At 43.2% G+C, this 24,221-nt stretch overlaps 1 protein-coding gene across 3 annotated transcripts in view; it reads right to left on the bottom strand.

Annotated features, from left to right (window-relative positions):
- The window catches only part of pknox2 (pbx/knotted 1 homeobox 2), a 62,184-nt gene that overhangs the window by 2,411 nt on the left and 35,552 nt on the right, over positions 1-24,221 (bottom strand). For 2 of the 3 annotated variants that reach the window (XM_061217048.1, XM_061217049.1), the window contains exons 3-11: positions 18,656-18,763; positions 17,122-17,258; positions 12,424-12,595; positions 10,815-11,000; positions 8,151-8,283; positions 7,245-7,348; positions 3,311-3,430; positions 2,443-2,519; positions 1,555-1,733 (exon numbers count right to left, since the gene is read on the bottom strand). In XM_061217048.1, coding sequence (XP_061073032.1) covers positions 1,555-1,733; positions 2,443-2,519; positions 3,311-3,430; positions 7,245-7,348; positions 8,151-8,283; positions 10,815-11,000; positions 12,424-12,595; positions 17,122-17,258; positions 18,656-18,742 — 1,195 coding nt within the window. In that variant the 5' untranslated portion in view covers positions 18,743-18,763. The remainder of the gene's footprint in view (positions 1-1,554; positions 1,734-2,442; positions 2,520-3,310; positions 3,431-7,244; positions 7,349-8,150; positions 8,284-10,814; positions 11,001-12,423; positions 12,596-17,121; positions 17,259-18,655; positions 18,764-24,221) is intronic. The other variant, XM_061217050.1, reaches the window with a different exon arrangement.

The following is a 24,221-nucleotide window of genomic DNA, read 5'->3' as shown; positions in this document are numbered from 1 at the left end:
ATGGCTGACTTTCACAGCTTCTGGGATCGGCATAAACTTGTAACAAACTCATTGTATGGAAAAATAATTGGAGAGGTCCTCAGAAATGTTAAGGCCCGGACACACCAAACCGACGGTCGGCCGTCGGACGTCGGTGGCGCCCTGTCGGCCGAGTCTTTCCGGTGTGTCCCGTGACGGAGTGTCGGCGTGTTTTGGAGGGCTCCGACGCCGATTCAACATGTTGAATCGGTGTCGGAGCCCCCGGAGCCGTCGATGAGAGAGCGCTCTCTGATTGGCTGTCCAGCTAGCGAATCAGTGCATGAGAAGAGAAACGCAAGCGACGAAAGCAAGCCATTCCAAAGTTACTATCACTACCAGACATAATTTTCGATTAGTATTACTAAATAGCGAGAGAACAAGGAAATTGCTGCAAACTGTTTGTTGTGAGCGAGACAATGGCTGCTTCTAGGTCCAACGCAATGCAAACGCATTCCCCGGTCTTCCGGTTTCCATTTTTTGAAAGACAAATACAGACTACCGCCACCTGCTGGTGTGGAGAGTTATTACCTCTCACGCAGGCGCAGAACGTACGTGCAACTCGGCCGTCGGCGGACCGTCGTTGCGGTGTGTTCGGCACAGCCAACATTAACGACGCGTATCGACGCGATCTTTGTTGGCGCTTTGCGGCCGACCGTCGGTTTGGTGTGTCCGGGGCCTTTACACCAATCCTGTGTGAACACGTGAACTACGTGGTCTGATGCCACACACTACAGTATCAGGACCCTTTTATGATGATTCTGTTCATTATGACATTTCCACAGTACTTCGGCTTTGCTTGAGCATATGTGATAGCATCCATTCATTTAGTAAATTCTGTCATTACGTCATTCTGCATTTTGCCATGATGACCACTCCCAGTTCATGTATGCTTGTCAAAATCTGAATAAAAAGAGGCTAATTAAAAAGATAAACAAATACATATATACAAGCACATTCTCATTGCCATTTCATTTTTGTTACCACTGTGGCAATGTGTGAATGTGTCTCTAGGGCAGGGGTGGGCAATTCCAGTCCTGGAGGGCTGGTGTGTATGCAGATTTTTGTTTCCACCAATTACCCTGGCTAAATTATCTCATTGGCTGCATGCACTGGTTCATTCAAAGATTAGATCACAGTAAAACCGGGAACACTAGAGCAGTCTTCAGCTGTCATTCATCAAGAAATGTACTGTAGCTAAAATGTCAGATGGCATAAAAGGATAATTATGTAATTAAGGCCAGAAGTTGGTATGAAATCCAGAAGTGGATACGGCCCTCTTTGCCCACCTCTGCTCTTGGGTAAGAACGTAGAAGGCATCAAAAACTGCAGCTGAATTTCCCTGGACACAGAGCCTCTTGTGTTTGTCCATAGGGGGCAGTTCTGGGGGCACTCCCTGTCTGATTCTGGCTAAACTCCCTGTCTGATTCTGGCTCCACTCCCTGTCTGATTCTGGGTGTTCTGGCTCCACTCCCTGCCTGATTCCGGATCTTTCTGGCTTCGGGAAAAGAAAGAGAACTGAAGCAGGAGCAGACTGACCGTCAGAGTTGTTGCCGGAGTTGGGGCCGTGGTTCTGGGCGAGGCCAGACAAGATGGAGTCGGGCCAGAATCTCTGGGTGGGCCGGTGCTGTGACTTCATCTTCTTGGCCTTGGGGGCGGGGTCAGGGTTGCTGGCGTCCAGCATGGGCTGGAGGATCCGCCTGCGAGCGTTGATGAACCTATCGAGGGCGAGACGGGAGAGCAGTGCATTGTGGGACTTCTACAACACCGACCCAATACCTTTACATCATGTTCAATCATTACACGTGAATCTAACTGTTACATTTCTACATCCATTTAAACGTGCTGTTGAATTATGTTCTTCTATGTGTGCGTCAATCTGAGATTACCTATCTGAGATTGCAAAGAAGCTGACACCTGAGACTAGATAAAAAAATAAATAAAAAAAATGTTTTAAATAAAATAGAATTGCTCTAAATCAAAGGTTCTTAAGTTCTGTAATTTTATTCTTCATAGCAATTTCTGGCATAATGTGGCTTGATTACATGCTTTCCTCTATAAGATGAAAACCTTTATGAAAATTCTAGGATTGCAATTGCAGTTACAACAAAATTCTGCATCCACTGATCTAACAAATTGTGACCACTAGAGGGAGCCAGATTACTATGAAGGCCAGAATAGTTTCAGGAACACCAACATAGTTAAAGGTCCCCACGCGATGGTTCTGTGGGACAATAAAACACAAGGAAGTGTTTGTACTGCAAGCACTGACTGTTCTGAGGAGAGACCTATGTTGTGTTTGAAAATTGCAAAACTACAAAGGAAATGTAAATCAAATGGGGAAGAGTGATTCAAAGCCAGAAGGAGGGCCGCGTTAGCCACTAATGCCAGTAGTCCTCATTTTACTACTTATAAAATAATTCTCACCAGTTGTTGACTTGTAGTAAGGTCAGGTTTGTTTGCGCTGCTATCTGTCTCTTCTCATCCTCTGTCGGGTACGGATGCTAGGAGTGAACATGTTTGAAGAAAGAGGAGAACTACTCAAATGAAGTCTTGAGTCCTCGGGCAGCTGAAATCTAACCCTCTACTTCACACAAAGACAAGAAACGCACTGTAGATGCCAACAATGAACTTCATAGTCTGCACAACGAGGGTTATGCCATACTGGCCTGTCCAGGAGTCAAATGAGCCCACATAGCCCATAGGCCATTGCTTCCCAACCAGTGTGCTGTAGCACTGGTGCACCATGAGGCAAGGTTAGTGTGCTGCACTCTGGTGTACCATCAGGCAAGGTTAGTGTGCTGCACTCTGGTGTACCATCAGGCAAGGTTAGTGTGCTGCACTCTGGTGCACCATGAGGCAAGGTTAGTGTGCTGCACTCTGGTGCACCATGAGGCAAGATTAGTGTGCTGCACTCTGGTGTACCATCAGGCAAGGTTAGTGTGCTGCACTCTGGTGTACTGTCAGGCAAGGTTAGTGTGCTGCACTCTGGTGTACTGTCAGGCAAGGTTAGGTGTGCCGTGTGAAATATATCGATTCAAATTAATTTTAACAATGTAAAAATGAACAAATTCCATTCACAAAAACCGAAATGAATGGATATCGCTTTTTTTACAATTAAAACCCGGAGAGAATATTTAGGCGACGCATCACATCAACATCAGTACGTCACTGGCTTTTGAGAGTGGTGTGCCGTAGGATTGTGTACGTTTGGAAAGTTGGGCATGGAAGTGAAAGGTTTGGGAAATGTTGGTCCAGGAAGACGGGTTTCTCCCACATCCACCCCATTGCTCACCATAAGGTGCTGGAAGAGCCAGGAGCGCATAATGTTGGTGGCCTGTTTAGGAAGAACCCCACGCTTGTTCTTCGACTTCTTATCATCCCCTTCCAGGAGGGCGGCGAGGTCCAGGTTTACCTTGGGGGGTAAAAACACGGGGGAGTTTAATGTCGCCATGGTAACAGAGACCACCCATCACAACAATAAAAAAAGGAGTTTACAGAGCCTCTGGCAACCAGGACTTTTACAATCGAAGCAAAAACAGTCACACCCACTGCCTCAACCCACCCACACAGTCGCTACACACAAAATGTCCATATGCTCAGTTTTCAAACCGTGCAAAACATACCCAGCCTATTGGATGAACTGAATGAACTGACCTGACGATTAAATGATATTTATTTATCTGCTCAAAACTTTAACCCTTTCAGCCCCAAAGCCCAATGTGAAGTGGCTCCACCCAGATCTCAAGGGGTTTTGGCTTTTGTTGAGAAAATTTTGCAAGGTTTTAATAGGGGCTCAAAACAATAGTATAGCAGTCGTTTTGACTGGTTGCAAAGGTAAAAGGTGGAGGGAGCCATATGGCACTCTTGGGATTTTATGGTAGTTATGCTTGAGCGCCATATGGCCCTCTTGGCACTGAAAGGGTTAAATCACCTGTTTTATCCCTCACAAGTCTTTTACGTGTGTTACTTAGAATGCATGCTGGACTGCACACTGCTGCTTGATCACAATACTCACACCTTGTGTGTACTGGTGTACTGGTATTTTGAACACAGTAAGACAATTCTCCTATCAGGAACATAGAACACCAGGATCCAGTACGGAGAACCAGGAGTAGTTTTCAGAGTCTTTATTATAAGCACGGCAGGTTAAACAAGTAGAGGTCAACAGCCAGCATACAGGAATAGCAGGGAATAGGCAATTTCGCAATCAATAGTCCAGAAACAGGGTAAAATCTCCAGCAAACGGGTATAATACGGATAATCCAAATTGTAATCGTGGTCACAGGCGAAGGGTCGAAAACAAACAGGCGAATCAGACAAAATCAGAATCCAGAGGCAGAAGTCGAAAAAACAAAAACAGGTCGGTAAACTACGGATCAATACCATACAGGAGGAATGTGCTAAAGACGGAAGTCGAAAACAAAACAGGTCGTACCAGGAATCAATCAAGAATAACTGCTGAAGAGTATGGACTTGACACATAACAATCTGGCAGAGAACTAACAAAACAGACAGGCTTATATAGAGGAATAAGATGGGGAACTCACAATCAGGTGTGCACGATAACAAGGAAGTGAAAACAGGTGAAACGAATGAATGGGGAGACAAACAGCCTACGGAAAGCACTACGGAGGGTAACAATACGCGGAAACGCTAACAACAAAGCCTAAACAATGAAAAACACAGAACCTGACAACTCCATTGTTACAAAACTCGTCTTGTCCATGAGTGTGTATTTACAGTACAAAAAGGTTCAGCAGGAGGGGTGGGTTTACTGTAACATACAACCCAATGTTTGCAGTTAACAGGCCAAATTTAACCGCAGACTGGTGGCTTTCAAATGACTCAGTCAAAGGCAGTGCGATCAGACGGGGCACATTTTGGATGGGAGCCATTTTGAGTGGCTGTGGACCGATGTGACTTATCTCATCGGGAAACGGATTGAGCAGCACCGATTAAACAGGCCAAGGGGGGCGCATTTATGGTCTTTTCAAAACCATCTGCAATGCACTGCAATGTGGATCCTCACACACTCACACACTTAACAGGTTAAGTTATAATAGAATAGTCTGACAAGTCATATTTTACAAAGACAGCATTAGGTGCGAATTATCACAAGTCACTGAGATCATTAGCAAGTTGCAATTGCTCCTCAAACAAAATAATCAAAACTTTAGATAAATACAACAGCTTTGATAAAATAAGTGCAGAACAAACACATTTGCAGTCAAATCAACAAATAGAAACTATACATTACTCTCATTCTCCAAGATGAATTTCATTTATGTGAACATAAAATAAAAGTTTTCATTAAAGATGAGGGCTGACAAAAATATATGGGGATTTGTGTCTAAAAATATACTGTATACACCATGAACTATAGTATATACCAACATGTAGTCTGCTGATACAAATTGTATAGGTGTTTTAGTCCAAGGTCCAATCAACATTTGCCCTTGATATTGACTTGAAAATATCAGGTGCTGGTGCTTTTCTTCTCAAACACAGTTTGGCTCAGTCATTTAAGTCACTGCTGAACACACATATTTACACTGTGAGTCTAAGTTAAGGACAGATGTTGATTGAATATAGCCCATGGATGAATACTCGTTTGAATATAAAACAAGTAAATACAAAAAAATGGCCAAATACAGGGCAGACAGGCTTAACCAGGGCCAGAACCAGGATAAATGATAAATGATAGTGATGGTAGAGGAGCAGTGGGAGAATGATGTTTCTGAGCAGTTGTTGCTGCTCTTTTCCGAGGAGGCGTGTAGCGGGATAGCTGGTGATAGTTTATTTATTTATCTGTTGGGGACTGAGATAGCCACGAAAGCCACAGCTGTCAATCAAACGCAGGCTTAAATCCTGAACAAAGGCATTGGGCTCCTCCCGCCTTATCCATATTCCCCAGCTTTCTCATTTCCCAGCTAAATTTGTGCATAGAATATCACATTTATCCAACATTTCTGTGATCTATATTTGTTTGGTTTTCTACTTAGGCCTTTGAATGAAGCTAATAGTACTAAGGAACCTGTGTTTTCATTTTCTCCCCATCCTCTACCCCAGCTCTACTAAACTCCACGTCCTGCAGGCCGCAGTGTCTGCAGACATTTGTGTCTACCATGCACTACACCACCTGGTTTCACTAATTAGCTTATTACCTGAAGGACACAGGTGAAATGATTAGTGAAATCAGGTGGTGTAGCGCAAGGTATGAGCAAATACCTGCAGACGCTGCGGCCGGCAGGACCAGGAGTTGAGTAGCGCTGCCCTCGTTATTGATGTCCAAATTTGGGCGGGGGAGTCAACAATATCATTCCTATCCCAGAATTCCAGACCCAAGATATAATGCTTCAAATGTGCTTCCACAATTCTTAATAAAACCCCCATCGAAGGCATATATTATGTTGTATTATATTTTCTACATTATATTCTGCTGAATTCCTTTTAATACTCCTCAGCGAAGGTTTCTTTTTGATTTTCTTTTTGGCTTCACTGAATATCCTGGTATATAGAGCTCTTCCCCTTCAGGATAGCAAATTTGATTTTCAAATGTCACAATCATAGACTACTATCTGCACATAACATTAGACATCATTTATAAATTGCTCATAAATATGTTATTTTGTATTACAGCTGTGTATATTTACCCTGTTAGTAAAAGTGATTTCCAATCTTTAACTAGTCATACACAGAAGTGTGTAACTATGTAAACAACTCAAACAAAAGAGACAGTAATCATAATCTCTAAATTTCACTGCAGCAAATGCATTTCTGGCATTAATGTAGCAACAACATCAGCGACACTCAAATCAGGGCCTCGAATCCAAATCTGGTCCTGGTTTTCATTTCCTCCCATGCAATTACCTGAACAATTAGTGCTACTGATTGGCCAGACTGTCACACCTGACTCCCAGGTAAAGGGAGGGTGGAAACCAGTGGTTCTCGGCCCTTGAGGAAAATGATTTGAGGAATAGGTTCATACACCTGAAGCAGGGGTATTCAATCTTATCCATGCGTGGGTGCAGGTTTTTATAGCCCAACACTGAGACACCTGCTTCTACTTATCTTGTCTTGATTGAAGACCAGGATTAGTTAATCAGTTTAATCAGTTTTCTTAGTGCTGGGCTAAATCTTTACCCACACCGCCCCTTTTCAGATAATATTGGACACCTCTGACCAATAGAAAGGTTTGTGCTGTGCATTCGGGGTAGGGTCCGTACCCTCACCTGTGCATTTTGGATCTGGAGAGTTCCCTGGGGTAAAGCCTGGGTCAGAACCTGCCCATGTGATGTCACCATGGCAACAGGCTGATATAATGTCCCACCTAGATGGAACACGGTCAACAGAAGCATAGTATCATAAGCAAATTAAACTGTTTAGGCTGAAAAACAACAAAGCATGCTGCAATAAATCTAGCATGCTATTAAATCATATTCATGAAAGGTTCTCCGTCGTATTTTTTTAGCTGAAATGTAGTATAAAATCAGAATTCCAAGCATTAGCTGTTGCTGTAAATTAGTCATTATTAATCACTAATCACTAATACTACCAAATGTAGAATTTTGCTGGATATTTCTGAAAGGTATTAGACCCACATCAGGGTTGCAAACACAAATAGCATCATAACTATTTATAACCTGTACTATGGCCACATTACAATAATGTAATGGCTACATAGAACATTTAATCATATCAATATTTTTCTCTTTGCACTCTTTCAATACCTAGTTGCAATATTGTGTGCAAGCTATGTACCAGCTAGAATTTAAAAAATGTAAGAAAGCTCATGTAAATAATATAGAATCACTATCTCAGTGAAACTAACTGTAATATCATGGCAAAATAAAAAGATAATTGACTGCTTAAACAAGAAACAGTAGTATGGTGAATGGACTGTACTTGTCAATATACTGCAGAATAACGTGATATCCTTTGCATGTTCTCATGTTCTCAACCTAACCACTTACCACACGGGTAATTAGGCAAACATTTTAATGTATTTTTAAATGAACAGTCCTATTGCAGGTTCATGCAACACTAGTCTTTATCTCTCTACCAGGAGACTCCAAAACATTGCTTGTCCTGAGAGAGATGTCTACTTTCAGCAGCTGTCCGTCAATACTCACCTGGTACGACTGAGTTTATGGTGGTCATGGCAACGTTCCCTTGCTGTAGGGGACTGGAGGGCACCACAATACCCGAGGGGTTGATGGAACTGGAGACCGTCGTCATGGAAGCAGATGAGGTTTGCAGCATGTCCTTTGAGGGATGAAGAGAAAAACAAACAGAATGAAGATAGAGGTAAAATATAGGCTATTTATTACCTGGACTTCATTAAGGTACCCAACTAAAGAGATACAAATGTAATACAGGTGGCTAATTAGGGATGCAGATGCACTTCAATAGCAGATATGCTGGGTGTTCTTCTACCAAAAGAAATTACCAATAGTTATCTCCCATCATCCAAAGACACTTCACTTCTCAATACTTGCATTGACATAGCTTAAGAAATCAAAATCCTTCTTGAAATTGAGGTGACATATTTTTTGTCTTTAGATAACTTCCAGAATGCCCTCCCTTCTATCTCCTTGGTTCAAAGGAAATAGCCGCTTAGAATAAGGTCACTTCAAGGTCAAGTTATCTCTCTCTGGACATTTCCAAGAGGTGTCTGTTCTGAACCGTCGCAATAAGCAGGACCTCATTACCAGTCAAGGTAATGCAAGGCTCCCCTTCTCTATACACGCCGCAGCACCCCGCAGTCAGTGCAGCGCGGACACACACAGTGAAAGAGAGACCGAGGATCACAGGGAGGTCAGGCTGAGCCCCAGACAGGCTTGACTGCAATGATGCAGAAGAATCACGAGCTCTGCCACCCCTTCATTTCTCCAGGTCGGCGGGGCGATCGCCGTTTATTGCGGCTCTCAATCTGGACACTGTCCCTGTCCAGAGGAGCCATTTTTAGGCATATCAACAGTACAAATCAGCCTTCTGACAAGGGCCTCCAGGAAAGAAACAGTAATAACTGTTGGATTTCATTCACAACCGCTTCGGTCATTTACTATTACTTCTGGCACTGAGAAACAGCTGAACCTCTTGATAACGTCTGCATGCTTTTATGCATGTAGTTGCTGCCACATGATTGGCTGATTAAATATTTGCATTTACAAGCTGGTGTACAGGTCTACCTAATAAAGCGCTCTCTGAGCTCATTGATAAATGACCCACATAGGGGTATGAATAAGGGCCTATAAGGGAAGGGCACAGAGAATTCCAGAAAAAAACACAGCAGCAAGGCTACGAAGAGCATAATCAAGAAGTGCCCTGTCACAACCATAATCTCTTCAGACGACTCAAACATCTCGACAATTAGCCCTGTGCTCATTACCACGTCTCACTGCAATTACCTCAGCTTAAGAACAATTAACGTGAAAACGATGGTAGGCTTTCCATCTCATTAGACTCACTCGCTACTTTTTTTTTTTGCGTGTGGAAAAATGTTAAAGGAAATGGGCATGTCAATCTGCCGGGATCCGCACCACACCTCTGCCATCCCCTTTGTTCTCCATCTCTCCTTAGACTCATCCCTAATCTCATTCTCTCTCTCTCCCTCTCTCTCTCTCTCTCTCTAGAATTGAAAATAAGTATCTGTCTTCTCCTTTTATTTGTAAGAGCACATCTTTTTATGATGCACCTCGATGGACAGACCTGTACCTGGTTACCTTGGAAACATGCATAAAATTCCCTGAAGTTCTAATTTTCCTGCACAACCTTCTCATAAATAAATAAATAAATTAAAAAGGAGTTATCTGTGCTGTGTGATGTGTGCGTACCAGGGGAATTCCAGACTTGCATACAGTATGCGTGCGGTGCGGAAAGGAAGCTGTGCTTTCCTTATCAAAACAAATCCCCTCGTTTGCTTTAGAAGTCCGGCCCTACTAAAGATTAGAGTTGGAGCGGACTGGGTGGAGCACCGAGGAGCAGGAATATCTTCTCAATGAAAAGCATGCGATTAACAGCTGTGCAACATGGCTGCTGAAGCTACAGGTGATGATATTGTTATTGTTATTATAATAAATAATGAATTTGTACATCTGAACGGTTACTATTGTCCACACGATTAGTTTTGAGATAATACTATCTTTCTTACGTACACAATACATTGTGTATGTACATGACTGGGACTGGTTCGATCCCAGGTGTAGCCAAAATAAGATTTGAACAGCTGTTGGGCCCTTAACCCTGCAATACTCCAGGGGAGGATTGTCTCCTGCTTAGTCTAATCAAATCTTAGTCGCTTTGAATAAAAGTGTCAGCCAAATTACATGTAATGTAATAATGTAATGTAATGCAACGTATGTGCATACACTGTGTGTGGTGTGTTTGCGGGCAGCATAAATGGAGAATGCTCAAAGAGTTTCCGTGCGTGGTACTTTAACACTGTCACACAATTATTTTCAAGCCAATACTATCTTTCTTACCTGCATAATGCATTGTGTATGTTCATACACTGTATGTGTGTGGTGTATGTAAATGGAGAATGCTCAAAGAGTTTCCGTGCGTGGTACCTTAACACTGTCACACAATTATTTTCAAGACAATACTATCTTTCTTACCTGCATAATGCATTGTGTATGTTCATACACTGTATGTGTGTGGTGTGTGTGAATGGAGAATGCTCAAAGAGTTTTCGTCCGAGCCCCAAGGGGAGGATTAATGCAGCCCCCAGCAAATGTCCGTTCCACAGCACAGTGTGCGATTAATGCTGGGGCTCTCCGGAGGGACTCTCTCACCTGATGCAGGTTGAGGGAGGTGTGTGTCGGGGAGTAAGGGCCACCCAGGTCGTTCCTCAGCAGGTTGTCGCTGTGCATCTTGGTCTTAAGGCATGTGATGTATCGATTGCAGAAGTCTTTGCAGAGTTCGTTGACCTTCTCCAGCTCCAGCAGGTGGATACGGAGGACCTGGATGGCCTTCACCATCTGGGGAGAGAGCGGAGAGGCCATTACGATGCCGTCAGGGTCTCCTCTGGGTCACCTGCAGTCCGGCAAGGGTCCTTTAAAAATCAATGCCTTCCCATCAGAAACATCTTGAGACTTAGGCACCAAAATCTTAGGAACTGAGCCCTAAGAGTTATAAGTCTTTACGAAAGGTAAATTGTATTACAAAATGATGGTGACGCTCTATTTTACAGCTTGTTAGTTACATTCCCATTCACTGGGTAAATACACAGCTGCCTTGTTAACTATTAGGTAACTACTTTGATTTGAGTGGTAAGTACTATGAAACAAAGTCAGTACCATATGTAAGTACGTTTTACAGCCCGTATCATAGTACTTACCTCTGAAATCAAAATTTTTACCTAAGTTACCTGGTACTTACCCAGTAAATACCTGCTAATAAACTGGCTGTAAAATTATTGTTTGAAATTGCGTATCAAATAGCCTTACAAATCTACAAATACATTTCAACTACTCCGCGAGTGCATTTAAAACAACTTGTAAGTACTTTCCACTCTTTCCAACTCTTTTTACCCAACCGAGTTTCCCCATAGTGAGTTTTTCAAAGTCGGTGCCCAAGGGCAGCGGAATGGCGGAAACGTGTATCTCCAAAGACGGGATAAATCTGGCAATTACTGCAGCTCATTTACTGAGGGCCAGGGGCCGTCTCTCTCGGTGCCTGAACGCACAATATAACTGTCCTGGCAGAGTTACAGTGGCCAGGGCTTCCTGTGCCCGGTGCCTCGTAAAACACACACACACACACACACACACACACACACACACACACTTCAACTGAACGAGCGCTTATTGGACCGCTGCCCAGGTAATGATGTGCGTTATGGAGAGGACCCCCCCCGCCCCCCTGACTTCTAATCACAGCTGACTGTCACAAAGGGGGAGGGAGAGTCAGGAGGAAGGGAAGACAGAAGGAGGAGAGTACAGAGTAGTTCTCTGAAAAGTGATCACTGAATTGTACCCTGAGGTGCCCATTCCTATTGTAGAGCCAGAGGGCCTTGCTGCTGCAGTAATTACCTGACTGCGGTTTAGCATCTTGGGCTCTGTAAGTAAGTGTCGCACTGCTTTAACTTTGTCTGGGTCATTCAGGATGGGCTAGTGTGTGAGGGAGGTGTAGAGTGAGCTCTTGTACGACGTAGTGGCAATGTAATGGTGATAGGAGTAAAGGAGTGAAAGTTTGCGTGTATGTGTGAGCGCATGTGTGCATGTTTATGCGTGCGCATGCGTGTTTGTGCATGTGCAACTATGCATGCGTGTCTGTGCATCTTGTGTGTGCGCGTGTGTGAGTCTCTCTGTGTGTACATCTTTTTGTGTGTGTGTGTGTGTGCATGTGTGAGCATGCTCATGCGTGTATTGAAAGAGAACCAGTCTCCAAACGCAAACTGACCAGGTTGTCCAGTTCGGGGTCCTCGCTGAAGAACGGCTTGTGGTCCTGCTCCTGCTGGTGGACGAAGTTCTCGATGTCGACATCGAAGCTGGCGGAGGTGATGCACTCTGACCCCTGCGTGGCCTGCTCACACTTCTCAAACAGCAGCGCCAGCAGGGGAAACAGGGGGTGTCTGCCAAACGCCAGGAGACCAGTTTCATAAATATTTACCCTTTGTTTTTGTTTTTGTGAGACCATCAGTTATATATTACACAATGGTTATAACACAGATAACCATAGAAGAATGTCAGAGAATAGAGCAGACATTAAGACTGCATGACTAAACCTCCTACAGACTGCCAAATTCAATCCTTTAGTCACAATGTACATTTCTAAAGAGAACAATTTTCACATTAACAATTTATTTTATTTTGATTTAATACAGACACTTGTTTGGGTTGTCAGTTAAAGAAAAACACGCTTCGAACAACAACAAAATAAGTGTTATGAGGGCAGTTGGTCTCGGTGCAAGGGGGTCAGAGAAAGGACAGTGTGTCTGGAGAAGACGGGGAGGGGGTCTCCAGTCTGTGGGCAGGGGAGGCAGGGAAGGGGGACAGGTCACTGACTGAACCCCACTACTCTCAGTAGCAGCCTTTAATAGCTCCATGTATTAGAGTCCAATCTACCTCATCTAGCTCTAATGCAGCTCCTTCCAGGGTATGTGTGAGGAATATTAAACAGGCTGGAGTCCACAGGCCCTCCATATACGCTCTGAGGCCCAGTTACAGCAGACACACACACAGGTGCGCACGCACACACACACACAGGTACGCACACACACACACACACACACATACAGGTACACACACACACACACTCACACACACAGGTACGCACGCACAAACACACAGGTACACACACACACTCACACACACACACAGGTACACACACACACACACACACTCACACACACAGGTACGCACGCACACACACACAGGTACACACACACACTCACACACACACACACAGGTACACACGCACACACAGGTAGGCGCACACACACACACACACACACACACACATAGGTACACACACACACACACTCATACAGGTACACACGCACACACAGGTATGCACACACACACACACATGTGCATACACAGGTACACACAGTCATGTGCACAGCCACCCATGCACACACCCCCCCAACATACAAATACAGGTATGCACACACTCATGTGAACACACACATGCACATACACACATACACACACACACACACACACACACACACATCAGGTATATATGTTGTAGGGATCTTCAAGAAAATAACAAACCTGGAAACACGCTGATGGTAATGTAGTGTGATGTAATGCACTGTGACACTGAAAGGCCCTGCAGTGTCCTCATTGTGGTGAAGAGCACTTATTCCTCCGACAATGATGCCCGGAAGACAGTGAAGTTCATTGAAACACACCTCCTTTCCTAAATGAAAGCGTTTGAAGAAGCTTTTCCCCGTCGATGTGGGAGCTATTAATAGTTCACTCAGACATTCCCCAAGCAGTGTTCCGCACAATAGTCAGTTGGGATAATGTCAGATGAGAGACATCAGACCACCTAATAGACTTAAGTTTACCATTAGTAGCTGAGATGCAGTGCAACCAGGAGCTAGGGGGTAACACCTGCAGGTCTGTTTAACAGCTTATGAATGCTGGGAAAATATATATATATTTAATAAGAATAAGCCTGTTCAAAAACAGACTTCACACCATCTTAGTGGGAACCTGTCTCCCCACCCAGCCCAATAAAAATTGTGCACGGCACACAATTCTCAAATCTCTGCTTTATGGAGACGCTTGTAGGCTTCCAGATTGACAAGTGATCAGTGCGTGCGAGTGTAGGTAGTGCCTTGAGTCCAGTGGTCTGATTTGAATGCTTGTACAGTGCATCACCACAGGAGCAGATGCAATTCTGAATGAAGTAGCAGCACAATACTTTTACTGGAATGCAGAGCTAAATTCTTATGAACTATGTATATTTGTGCAGTAGCTATGCGTGTGCGCGCATCTGTGCGTGTGTGTGTATGTGTCTATTTCTGTGTGTGTATGTGTGTTGTGGAGGATGTACAAATTAATATTTGTGTTACATAAGTATTTCCAGATCCCTTTCATTATAGATTCCTCGAACTTTAGGAAAATAAAAGCCTGGTCTTTGCATTACTTGATTCACACGTGGTTTTGTCTGCATGTTTGAAGCAGACAAAAACAACATACTAGTGATACACAAACTAGACTCTAATCATACACAGGAAATCTGAGATTTATTACTCAAACTGTATTTTCAAGGAAACTGGACAGAGAAAAAGCATTGGAACTCTGTAGTCCTTGTAGTTAGTGTGGGCATAAATAATAAAATCAGTAAAGTAGCTATATCCCAATGTCCAAAAAGTTTTATTTGTAGTTTTGGGTCAGTCTTTTCAACTGCTATCAGTTTTTAAAATCAACAGAACCTTCAAAAATGGTGAAAAAAGAGGATAATGAGTTTTAAATTGATAAGCCCCCCAAATTTGCATTTCTTTCAACATTGAAAATACAAGGCCTTTGTCTTGTGGCAATTTATGAAGCTGTCTCTGCCCCAATTACATAGCATTCATCCTTTTGATAATAATCAGATAAACAGATTAAACCAGTGAACTGTAAGCATATTTTAATAAGAGGCCTTACCAGGAATTCTAGGTTCAAATCAAGAACTATTGAATGCAATTTAAAAGGTATTTCTTTAACTATTTATTTTTTTATTTTTTTCAGTGTGATTGTTGGTTGGTACACAGAGACTAAAAGACAGTGGCAAGGGGCAGAGAGAATGAGAGAGAGAGGGAGAGAGAGAGAATGAGTGAGAGAGAGACATAGACTGAAGGAGTCAGAGAGAAAGGGGGAGAAAGAAAAATAAAAAAGAGAGAAAGAGACAGAGAGAGACAGAGACATAGAGAGAAACAGAAAGAGAGAGACAGAGAGAGACATAGAGAGAGAGACAGAGAGACATAAAGACAGAGAGACAGAGAGAGAGACAGAGAGATATATAGAGAGAGACAGAGACAGAGAGAGAGACATAGACAGAGAGACAGAGACAGAGAGAGAGACATAGACAGAGAGACAGAGAGAGAGACATAGAGAGAGAGAGAGAGAGAGACATAGAGAGAGAGAGAGAGAGAGAGAGAGAGAGAGAGAGAGAGACATAGAGAGAGACATAGAGACAGAGAGAGAGAGACATAGAGAGAGAGAAACAGAGAGACAGAGAGAGAGAGAGACATACAGAGACATAGAGAGAGACATAGAGAGAGACAGATACATAGAGAGAGATATATAGAGAGAGACATAGAGAGAGACAGAGAGAGAGAGACATACAGAGACATAGAGAGAGACATAGAGAGAGAGACAGATACATAGAGAGAGATATATATAGAGACAGAGAGAGAGACATACAGAGACATAGAGAGAGACATAGAGAGAGAGACAGATACATAGAGAGAGAGACAGAGAGAGACAGAGAGAGAGAGAGAGAGAGAGAGAGAGAGAGAGAGACAGAGAGACATAGAGAGAGAGAGACAGAGAGACATAGAGAGAGAGAGAGAGACAGAGAGGGGGGTAGGCTCCCTCAGGCTGGCTGACTGTATCAAAGGCAGACCTGCCTCTCTGAGTCGCTCAGCCCCGGGCCTTGACAACGCCGGTCTCCGGGGGCGTGCCGGGGAGGCAGGGAACCCCGCAGAGCAGGGGGAGACTCAGCCAATCACAGGGATTCATTCATCAACATGCGTGTTCCCTTTACTTACTATTTCTCGATCGGCAGAATCATTAAAAGGAATATTCAATTCTCGTTCAAAAGCATAATTTTAGCAGCGGTTCGATACACAGAGGTTGATTTCTTTCATCAATGCCAGATGTACTTATCACTTTTGAGCAATGACTAATTAGAAAAGGTTGTGGATATCAATTGCTGTATGAATTTCAGCTTGAATCTCAGAAAGATAAATCATATCAAAGCAGAAGTTTCCCAGTATGGATGCCGCATGCTGATTACTGTGGTGGTATTTTTTGGCTTGCTTTTTGAGGCAACTTGCAAAGCAAATAAATAGGGTGTTGATAGCTTGTCCAGGTAAAGTCTGCCTTTGTGTAGCACGGTAGCTTTGAAGCCATACTGCTGTAGTAGAATAAAAAACGGGGAATAAAGGAGGAAGAAAGGTTGGACGGACTAGAAAAAAAGTGGGAAGATGTAAGCCCACCCTCCAGTGGGTACCATAAAAGTACAAAGTACAAAGTGTATAAAGCACATCTAAAAACCGTTACAATCGATTGATTGAGGATACAAACCACAAACTGTATTCCAATAATTTCACTGAACTGTTATGTTACTAGTACCACTGCCAGCTCTATTGCTGGTGTTTATCCAAAACAACATCTCGGAACAGTTTTAGGGAATACATTTTCCAACCGCACATGGAACAAAGATGCTTTACAAAATCCACAAATTGAAAAGTCATACATGTTTATCATATCCAATAAGACACTTTCACAGGGTTTCTGAATTCTCAGACAAACGAGAAGCCGTCCGGAAAATCCCATTTCCAAAACGACCTTTGCGGGCCTCGTGCTTGCTTGAAATCCAAACAAAACAGGTGTTGCCGGAGGTAGGCTGTGAAAGGTGTGGCGGTCTTCTGCTCACCTGTAAACGGCTTGCTTGTCCGACTCCAGCTGGGTCTGCGGGTCAAGGGTCACGCTCACTGGGGTGGCCCCGGCCGCAGAGGATGCTGGGATATGGACCGGCTGGGCCTTGGAGTTTGGTTGAGTAGTGCCTGTCATCTGCGTACCGCCAACACACCACAATAACGTTAACCCCCCAGGACAAACCTTTTATTCTCCTCACCGCACTGCCGATACCTCCGCACAACATCTCTGCCTTTCCTGGAGCCGGAAAGAAGGGATGAGATAAGCAGCACCTCGTTTGAACGCCTGGCGGAAACTGCCAGAAGGAAATTAATCTTCTGCAGTACTTATATGGCAGTTGGAATTCATCTCTCTGTCAGATGTGTGTGTATTGACACGTTTGCTTCGTTCTGGAGATAGTGTTCCCCTCCCCTGTGTCTCCATGGGCTTACAGTAAAGCCAGTCTGCCACCTTTATCAGATTTTGGCCTGATTTATTTATTTTTTTCCCCCGGATATTTCCTTTCACGGCTTTTTGCTTCCATTAAGAATTAAAGCTCTTTATTGGGGTACATCAGTTCTTACAAACTGCTATCCAACAACAGGCAGCAGTCAGTCTTATCTGTATTTTATATAGGTAAAATATGGAGTTTTTAAGGAAATGTTCAACTGTTTGCAGCATAAGTAAACAAGAACGATTTGTCCATTGATTCAAAGAAGATTGAAAATGCCAATTTATTTAAACTGGGTATTTCTTAAATCAACATGGCTTACACGCACATGTTTATATAACACGTTATGTTATATGTATAGGTTCCCAACCTGAGCTCTATTCAGAGTTTCATTCACTCTGCTATCTCTCTGTACCACCCCGAGCAAAACCCCTCTTCGTTCTGTCTTATCCCGAGTCTAGGGAGGAAACGTCCAATCTTAATCCTGACTCAGAATGGGAAACCGAATGACCTTATGTTTATGTACAGTGGCTACATCAGCCTGAACCGCATTTTTCCATACTGCTGCAGCTTGGAATCTATCCCTTTTCCCTCGCTGACACTCATTTTCAGTTCCAGCTGTACCATGCCACCTCTTACAACTTATTTTAGACATGAATGAATCATACTCGGGAGAACCTGCTCCACTTCCAAAAACAAGGAATACAGGACAGGACATGTTACATACATTGAGCTATTGACTAACTTTCTGTTTATTTCCTATATTGCAATAGTTCAGTATCAAGAGGGAACGTATACCTCGATTTTAGAGTGTGTAGGAAACGGAAGAGGTTCCATATGAAATGTAGAATCTATTTGCTGCAGCATTTTCCTGACTGACTAACTTTTAAAAACAAAACTTGAAAAGAAAATGAACTTTCCTGCAGGATGATAATGTCTGTCAGAATCTCTCTATACCTAAACATACCACTACCTCTTGAAGCCTTTTAGGCAGCAACATCGATTAAGTTCCTAAAGGGACTTCTTTTTGCTTGTTTGTTTCTCACATTACATTTAAAGCTAGGATTATTGTGCTCCTGTACCAGTGGATGGGGACTCTTACCTGTTGACTCTCTTGGTAAGATGGAGGAGGGACACTCTGTGTGGCCATCATTGTTAGTGCAGGTGCTGGGGGCACATGTTGCATCATGGGATAGCTTCACATTGAGACCTTACAGAAAACAAATGAAAATGGGATTTAAAATGAGCAGTTTGAAGCTTGAAGATTGAAGGATTGAATTACAATGCTTTACAAAACACATTACAAAGTAAATACAGTAAACTATTGTACATGTAATGCCATTAATTATAAACTGTTTCTATTCTATACTGTGTGAAAAACACACAGCCAACTCTGAGAGCTAAGATTACATGAAGAGCTCATTAAATCTTTAGTCACTGGGCTAATTGACATCCAGTTGAACAGGGGCAGGTCTCTGAGCTGGGGGCGGTCCCAGAAGAGGGTCCCAGAGGGTTGTCCTTCGCAGAGCCAGTGTCAAAATAACTGCGTGACGATAAACACCTGGGGAGCTAAGGGGAGGCCACACAGACCTCCTCCCACCTAGAGCTCACCTGCTCGCCTTATCAAACCCATGAGAACACACTCTATCAGAGGAGGGTTACAGCACCATGACCGCTTACAGCATGCAGCACCCCCTCCACACTGACCCTAAGTCGGGCCTTCTCCCCCACATGCTAGCACTTCCAGGTCATATAATCCAGGTCTGTTCTGGCCCCCCATTGGTGGAAAGTGCGTCCCACTGCACTCCCGACAGCAGAAACCCTTCCCATCAACCAATGCAGCCCGAAAACTCACCGATTGCTGATAGATTGCACCATTACTCTGGCTCCATTTAGATATAACTTATTTTTCACTTTCTCTCTCTCAATTCCATTTTGGATAATGGTATAGATATAACTGTGAAAAGATAAGTTGCATATCTAGTGGTATTACAATCCAAGTAGTTGCTTGTTAGGTTAACATTACACTTATTGCTTATATTGGGACCGCCGTGCCTTCTTTGTGATTTCACAGTGCATTTCTGTGTCACTGAGGTTCTCCACTACTGTAGGTTGGATAATAGCGCCTGCTAAATAGCGCCTGCTAAGTGATTGTAATGTGATGCAATGCATGTTCAGCTAATCATTTAATCTGCACTCAGCATACATTATACATGTCACCCTGTTCACAGCCAGCATGTATAATATAGGTTTACTGCACTGCACACCTAAGCATTCAGTGTCATTGTCTGTCTGCATACCATATACAAACAGTATACATTTACTGCCCTGGTCTACATACAATATACAATAGGTTACACACCTAAACGTGTGCTGCCTTGTCAACACAAAATATGCATTAATGTACCATCATGTTGGCATACAGTAAGCACCTCGAAAATGTACTGCCCTGCCTACTACATACAAAATGTATGTCTACTGCCCCATGTATATTTATATACACATATACTGTAAACACTGCATTCACTTAGCACTGCATACTTCTTCACCCGTTCAAAAGCACCAACATCAATTTCAAAATACAAATTACAAAACCACCGTCTAAGTCCGCGGTCGTAAACGAAGCAATTATCTTCCAGCATGAAAGATTGTATCCCCTTACTGTTTTACTTGAAACCAGAACGATGCAGGTCAGGTTCCAGATCAGCGCTTTTCAAGGAGGCTCAGACCGAGGATCCAGTGAGAACTCTGCTGCTTTTTCTAAAACCTCCTGCGCCCCGCAGAACCGAACCCCCCCACCACCAAAACAATAACCGTAAATACATAACCCACCCACAGAAAGTTACGATCTGTGTCTCCCAGACTTTCAACATCCTCTCACACTCCCCTCGCTGAGAATATTTTACAAGTCAGCAGAGTGAAGCTTTATCTCGTTAATGTTTATTGCACTGCGCTGTACAGGACAGCAGTTAGGGAAAAGTTCCCTTGTAAAATTAAAACAATGATGCATGCCCGCGCAGTACTCAAACCTCCGAAATAGCAGGGGGCTGGCCTCTGCCCACATACTCTATGGGGGTGGGGTGGAGGGCAATGGGTGGGTAACACGCAGCAATTTGCCATTAGTTGTTTTATGTTTTCTCTCTCTTTCAGGGCACTACAGCAGAGGCTATTGGAGAGCTCTTACCATAGTGATGAGTGGGAGTTCATGATCACTGCAATGGGTGGGGCCAATGTGTTCAAATAGGAAATTCAAACTAAACCGTAAAACAACATTCTGCAACCGCAAACTCAGTTGCACAACCCCTCTTAGCCCCTTGCCGTGCAGTGTGTGTAAGTATTTTGTTCATGAAGGTTCACTATCAGTTACACAGCCTGACCCCTGACTGCAATCCCCCAGGCCTTGACCTTTGACCTTTCACACCCAGCCAAAAAGGGACATTTTCATTCTGTGTTGGAAATGACAGTAAAAAAACAGCTCAGTATGGTTTAACTGGTAGCCAGTGAAGTTTTATGTTTTCATCATCTGCATAGTAAGCAAACCAACAGGCCAGCAGTAAAATTACTGAAGTTCTGTACCAGCTCAATCAACAAAGAAGTACTGACCAGCTTCAACTTAACGCAAACTGTAAGTGGCCATTTTGTTCATGAAGCATACTAGTGGTTTGCGTTATGAGGTGAACGCACTGCCTAAGGTTATGCTGGGGTAGTCTGCAGTTCATATAGTAGTCTTTGATACATCTATGCCTATGCCTGGAGTGTTCTTGATCTCCTAACAGTTGAGGTTTCCATCACAACTGAAATATTTGTCGGTCATCCACTACAGTAGTCTTCTGTAGTACATACGTAAAGTTGTTTGCAATTGCTGAGATCACCAGTGTATTCTTGCTTCCCAGAAGTGTATCAAATAGTTTATTTTGAAAGACTGAATGTTTCCGATTGATTATTTAGATTTGGCAGCCTCACGATGGCCTGATTTACTGGCTCTGACATTTATTTGGTCCTCGTGTTGACAGAAAATAGCAGCAGACAAAAATTCTGATAGTATATTGTTCAAAATAAATATATTTCAATGTTATAAATCAAATAATCGACAATAAAGTATTCCAAAATAGACCAAATAAAGTAATTTAATTTGTCCATGTATTTTCCACCAAAATAATGGAAATACATTTATTTGAATGGCCATGAAATATTTGAAATAAGTATTTGTCCCAGGTCTGAATGCAAACCAGACTGAGATGGGTTCACGACAATGGGAAGACCTTTAATTTTCTAACTTCCCCATTAAGAAGGTATTCACCATCCCCAGAATACACAGCACGCCTAGCAATGATAATTGTCTATTCCCAACAGGGGGTGCTGTTTCCCCAGGTCTGATCTCACAGCTTCTGAAGGCTACGAGGCTCCAAAAAAAGACTATTTATGGATCGGCGTGGTTATGGTGTCATTGGGCACATCAACACCTCTGGCTCCACGATATTTCATTTTTTCGACAGCTGAGAATTATGGGAAAGATGACACCACGAGCTGGATTCTGGAAGTGAATGTGCAGCGTATAGGAATATGACTACGACAGACAGATAGCGAGGATTACACACTGGACGGCCTGTGCTTGTAATTTGTGAACTGATTGCGAACTGTCTGCCGCTTCCTCTGCATTGTTTTCCGTTGAAGGGCATCTTTAGCATAATCGGTCCTCATTTTAATTGCAAATCCGTTGAGTAAGTTGGTAATCAAACGGAAAATTACACATTAATTGATGAAACTGGAGATAAAATGACTCCAATTATTGCGCAGTATTTCGGGCAGCCCCGAAAGTGCCTGTCCCACGGGAAGTGCCTCACCGAACTCCGCAAATTAACTGACAAAAATCAGCGAATGCACTGACAGGTACACGCTGAAACTGCATCAGATACAGGTGACTACACAAAAGGGTGCCTGCAGGCTTGCACACACACACACACACACACACACACACACACACACATACAGTACTCATACACACACACACACACATACAGTACTCATACACACACACACACACACACACACACACACATACAGTACTCACACACACACACACACACACACACACACACATACAGTACTCATACACACACACACACACACACACACACTCACATGCACATACAGACACATATGCACAGAATCACGCACACACACACACACGCACACACAATCACAGATACAGTACTCACATGCACACAGGCACACACACACACATACACAAGCACACGCACACACACACATGCAGTACTCACACACACACTATCACACACACTCACATGCACATACAGGCACAAGATTTGTGAACTTTTCAATGAATTTGACGTGTGGGTATATCTTAAAAGGGAAATTTAGATATGTAAATGATGGTCAAAATAAATGCCGGTTAAACATTAATCTGTAGTGAACCGCAGAAGCTTAAGTTCCCCTGTGGTGATTGGCTGCAGACCCACTCCCCACCGCTCTGATCCAATTAAGCATTACAGAAGAAGCCTCTCTCCAGCTATAAACACATTGTCTGCGGGGTCAGAGTGCAGAGAACACAATGTTGCACATACACACCTGTGGACAGAGAAACAGACATCATATCGGGTCTGGCGAATCCCGGAATCCACCCCCATGGTAGGATTTGAGTGTAAACAGAGTATTAGTTCTTCGGTCGGGGGATAGAAACATTGGGTTTGGGATCGTTGGGAGATTGATTCCACTCATGCTGGGGGAATCCGCCCAACCTTTCCTCTTGAAAGGCTAATCTTGCCATCAATAACTTACAACACAACCTCTGACCACAATCGTTGGGGTGTCTGATAACGAGGGATAATTTATACAATGCCTGGGGGATGATGTGTATTGATGTAATGGAGAGGCAAACACAGTTTCTCTAATTCTCTTTCTCTGCCTCTCTCTATCTCTTATTCTCTCACTCACAGACTCTCACTTGCAATCTCTCTCCTCTCACTCTCTCTTTCACGCAGACACACACGCAAACACACACTCACTCCCGCATTAAACCGGTAATTAAAACATAAATAAACATTTCATCTTTTATTTTACAGCTTCACTTCTCAGCAGTAATTGAGAGCACTCTGCAAAGAAACAGTGGTATGGAAGAGATGTGGTTAAATCAATACTCTACAGCACATCTGGGCACACCAAAACTGACAAACACAGGAGTTTTAGCATGAGGTTTCTTTTTAAAGGGCAATCAATCACATGTTCAGTTATTTTCAATTTACCATTTCCCACGACTGCTTTACTACAAGAGAAGCCGGGTAATATACTATGTCCTTCAATTCCAAACAGCGCTCTGATTTTTTAAAATAGATTCAGTGTGAAGATGTTATTTTGCTTAGGTCTGCGGATTCGTTTTATACACATAGCATGTGAGCGAGTTTTACATTTATTTCCTGAGAAAAACGCTTATCCGTTGCAACTTGCTGTAGAAAACTCATTATTATGTAGAAAAAATGTAGAAAAACATTTCTTTCATAAAATGAACTATTATCCAACACAACTTACTGTACCAAACATTTGCAAATCAATCTTTTCAGCTACTGCTGATATTTGGACACAATCCAGATTCAGATTGGAGACTATAGCAGGAACACCCTATCCAGAATTTGTGGAGGAAACCGTCATGT

This window comes from Conger conger, chromosome 13 (genome assembly GCF_963514075.1).
Source record: "Conger conger chromosome 13, fConCon1.1, whole genome shotgun sequence".
NCBI lineage: Eukaryota > Metazoa > Chordata > Actinopteri > Anguilliformes > Congridae > Conger > Conger conger.
The sequence above is the reverse complement of the archived record's forward strand: the minus strand, read 5'-3'. Positions and strand labels throughout refer to the sequence as shown.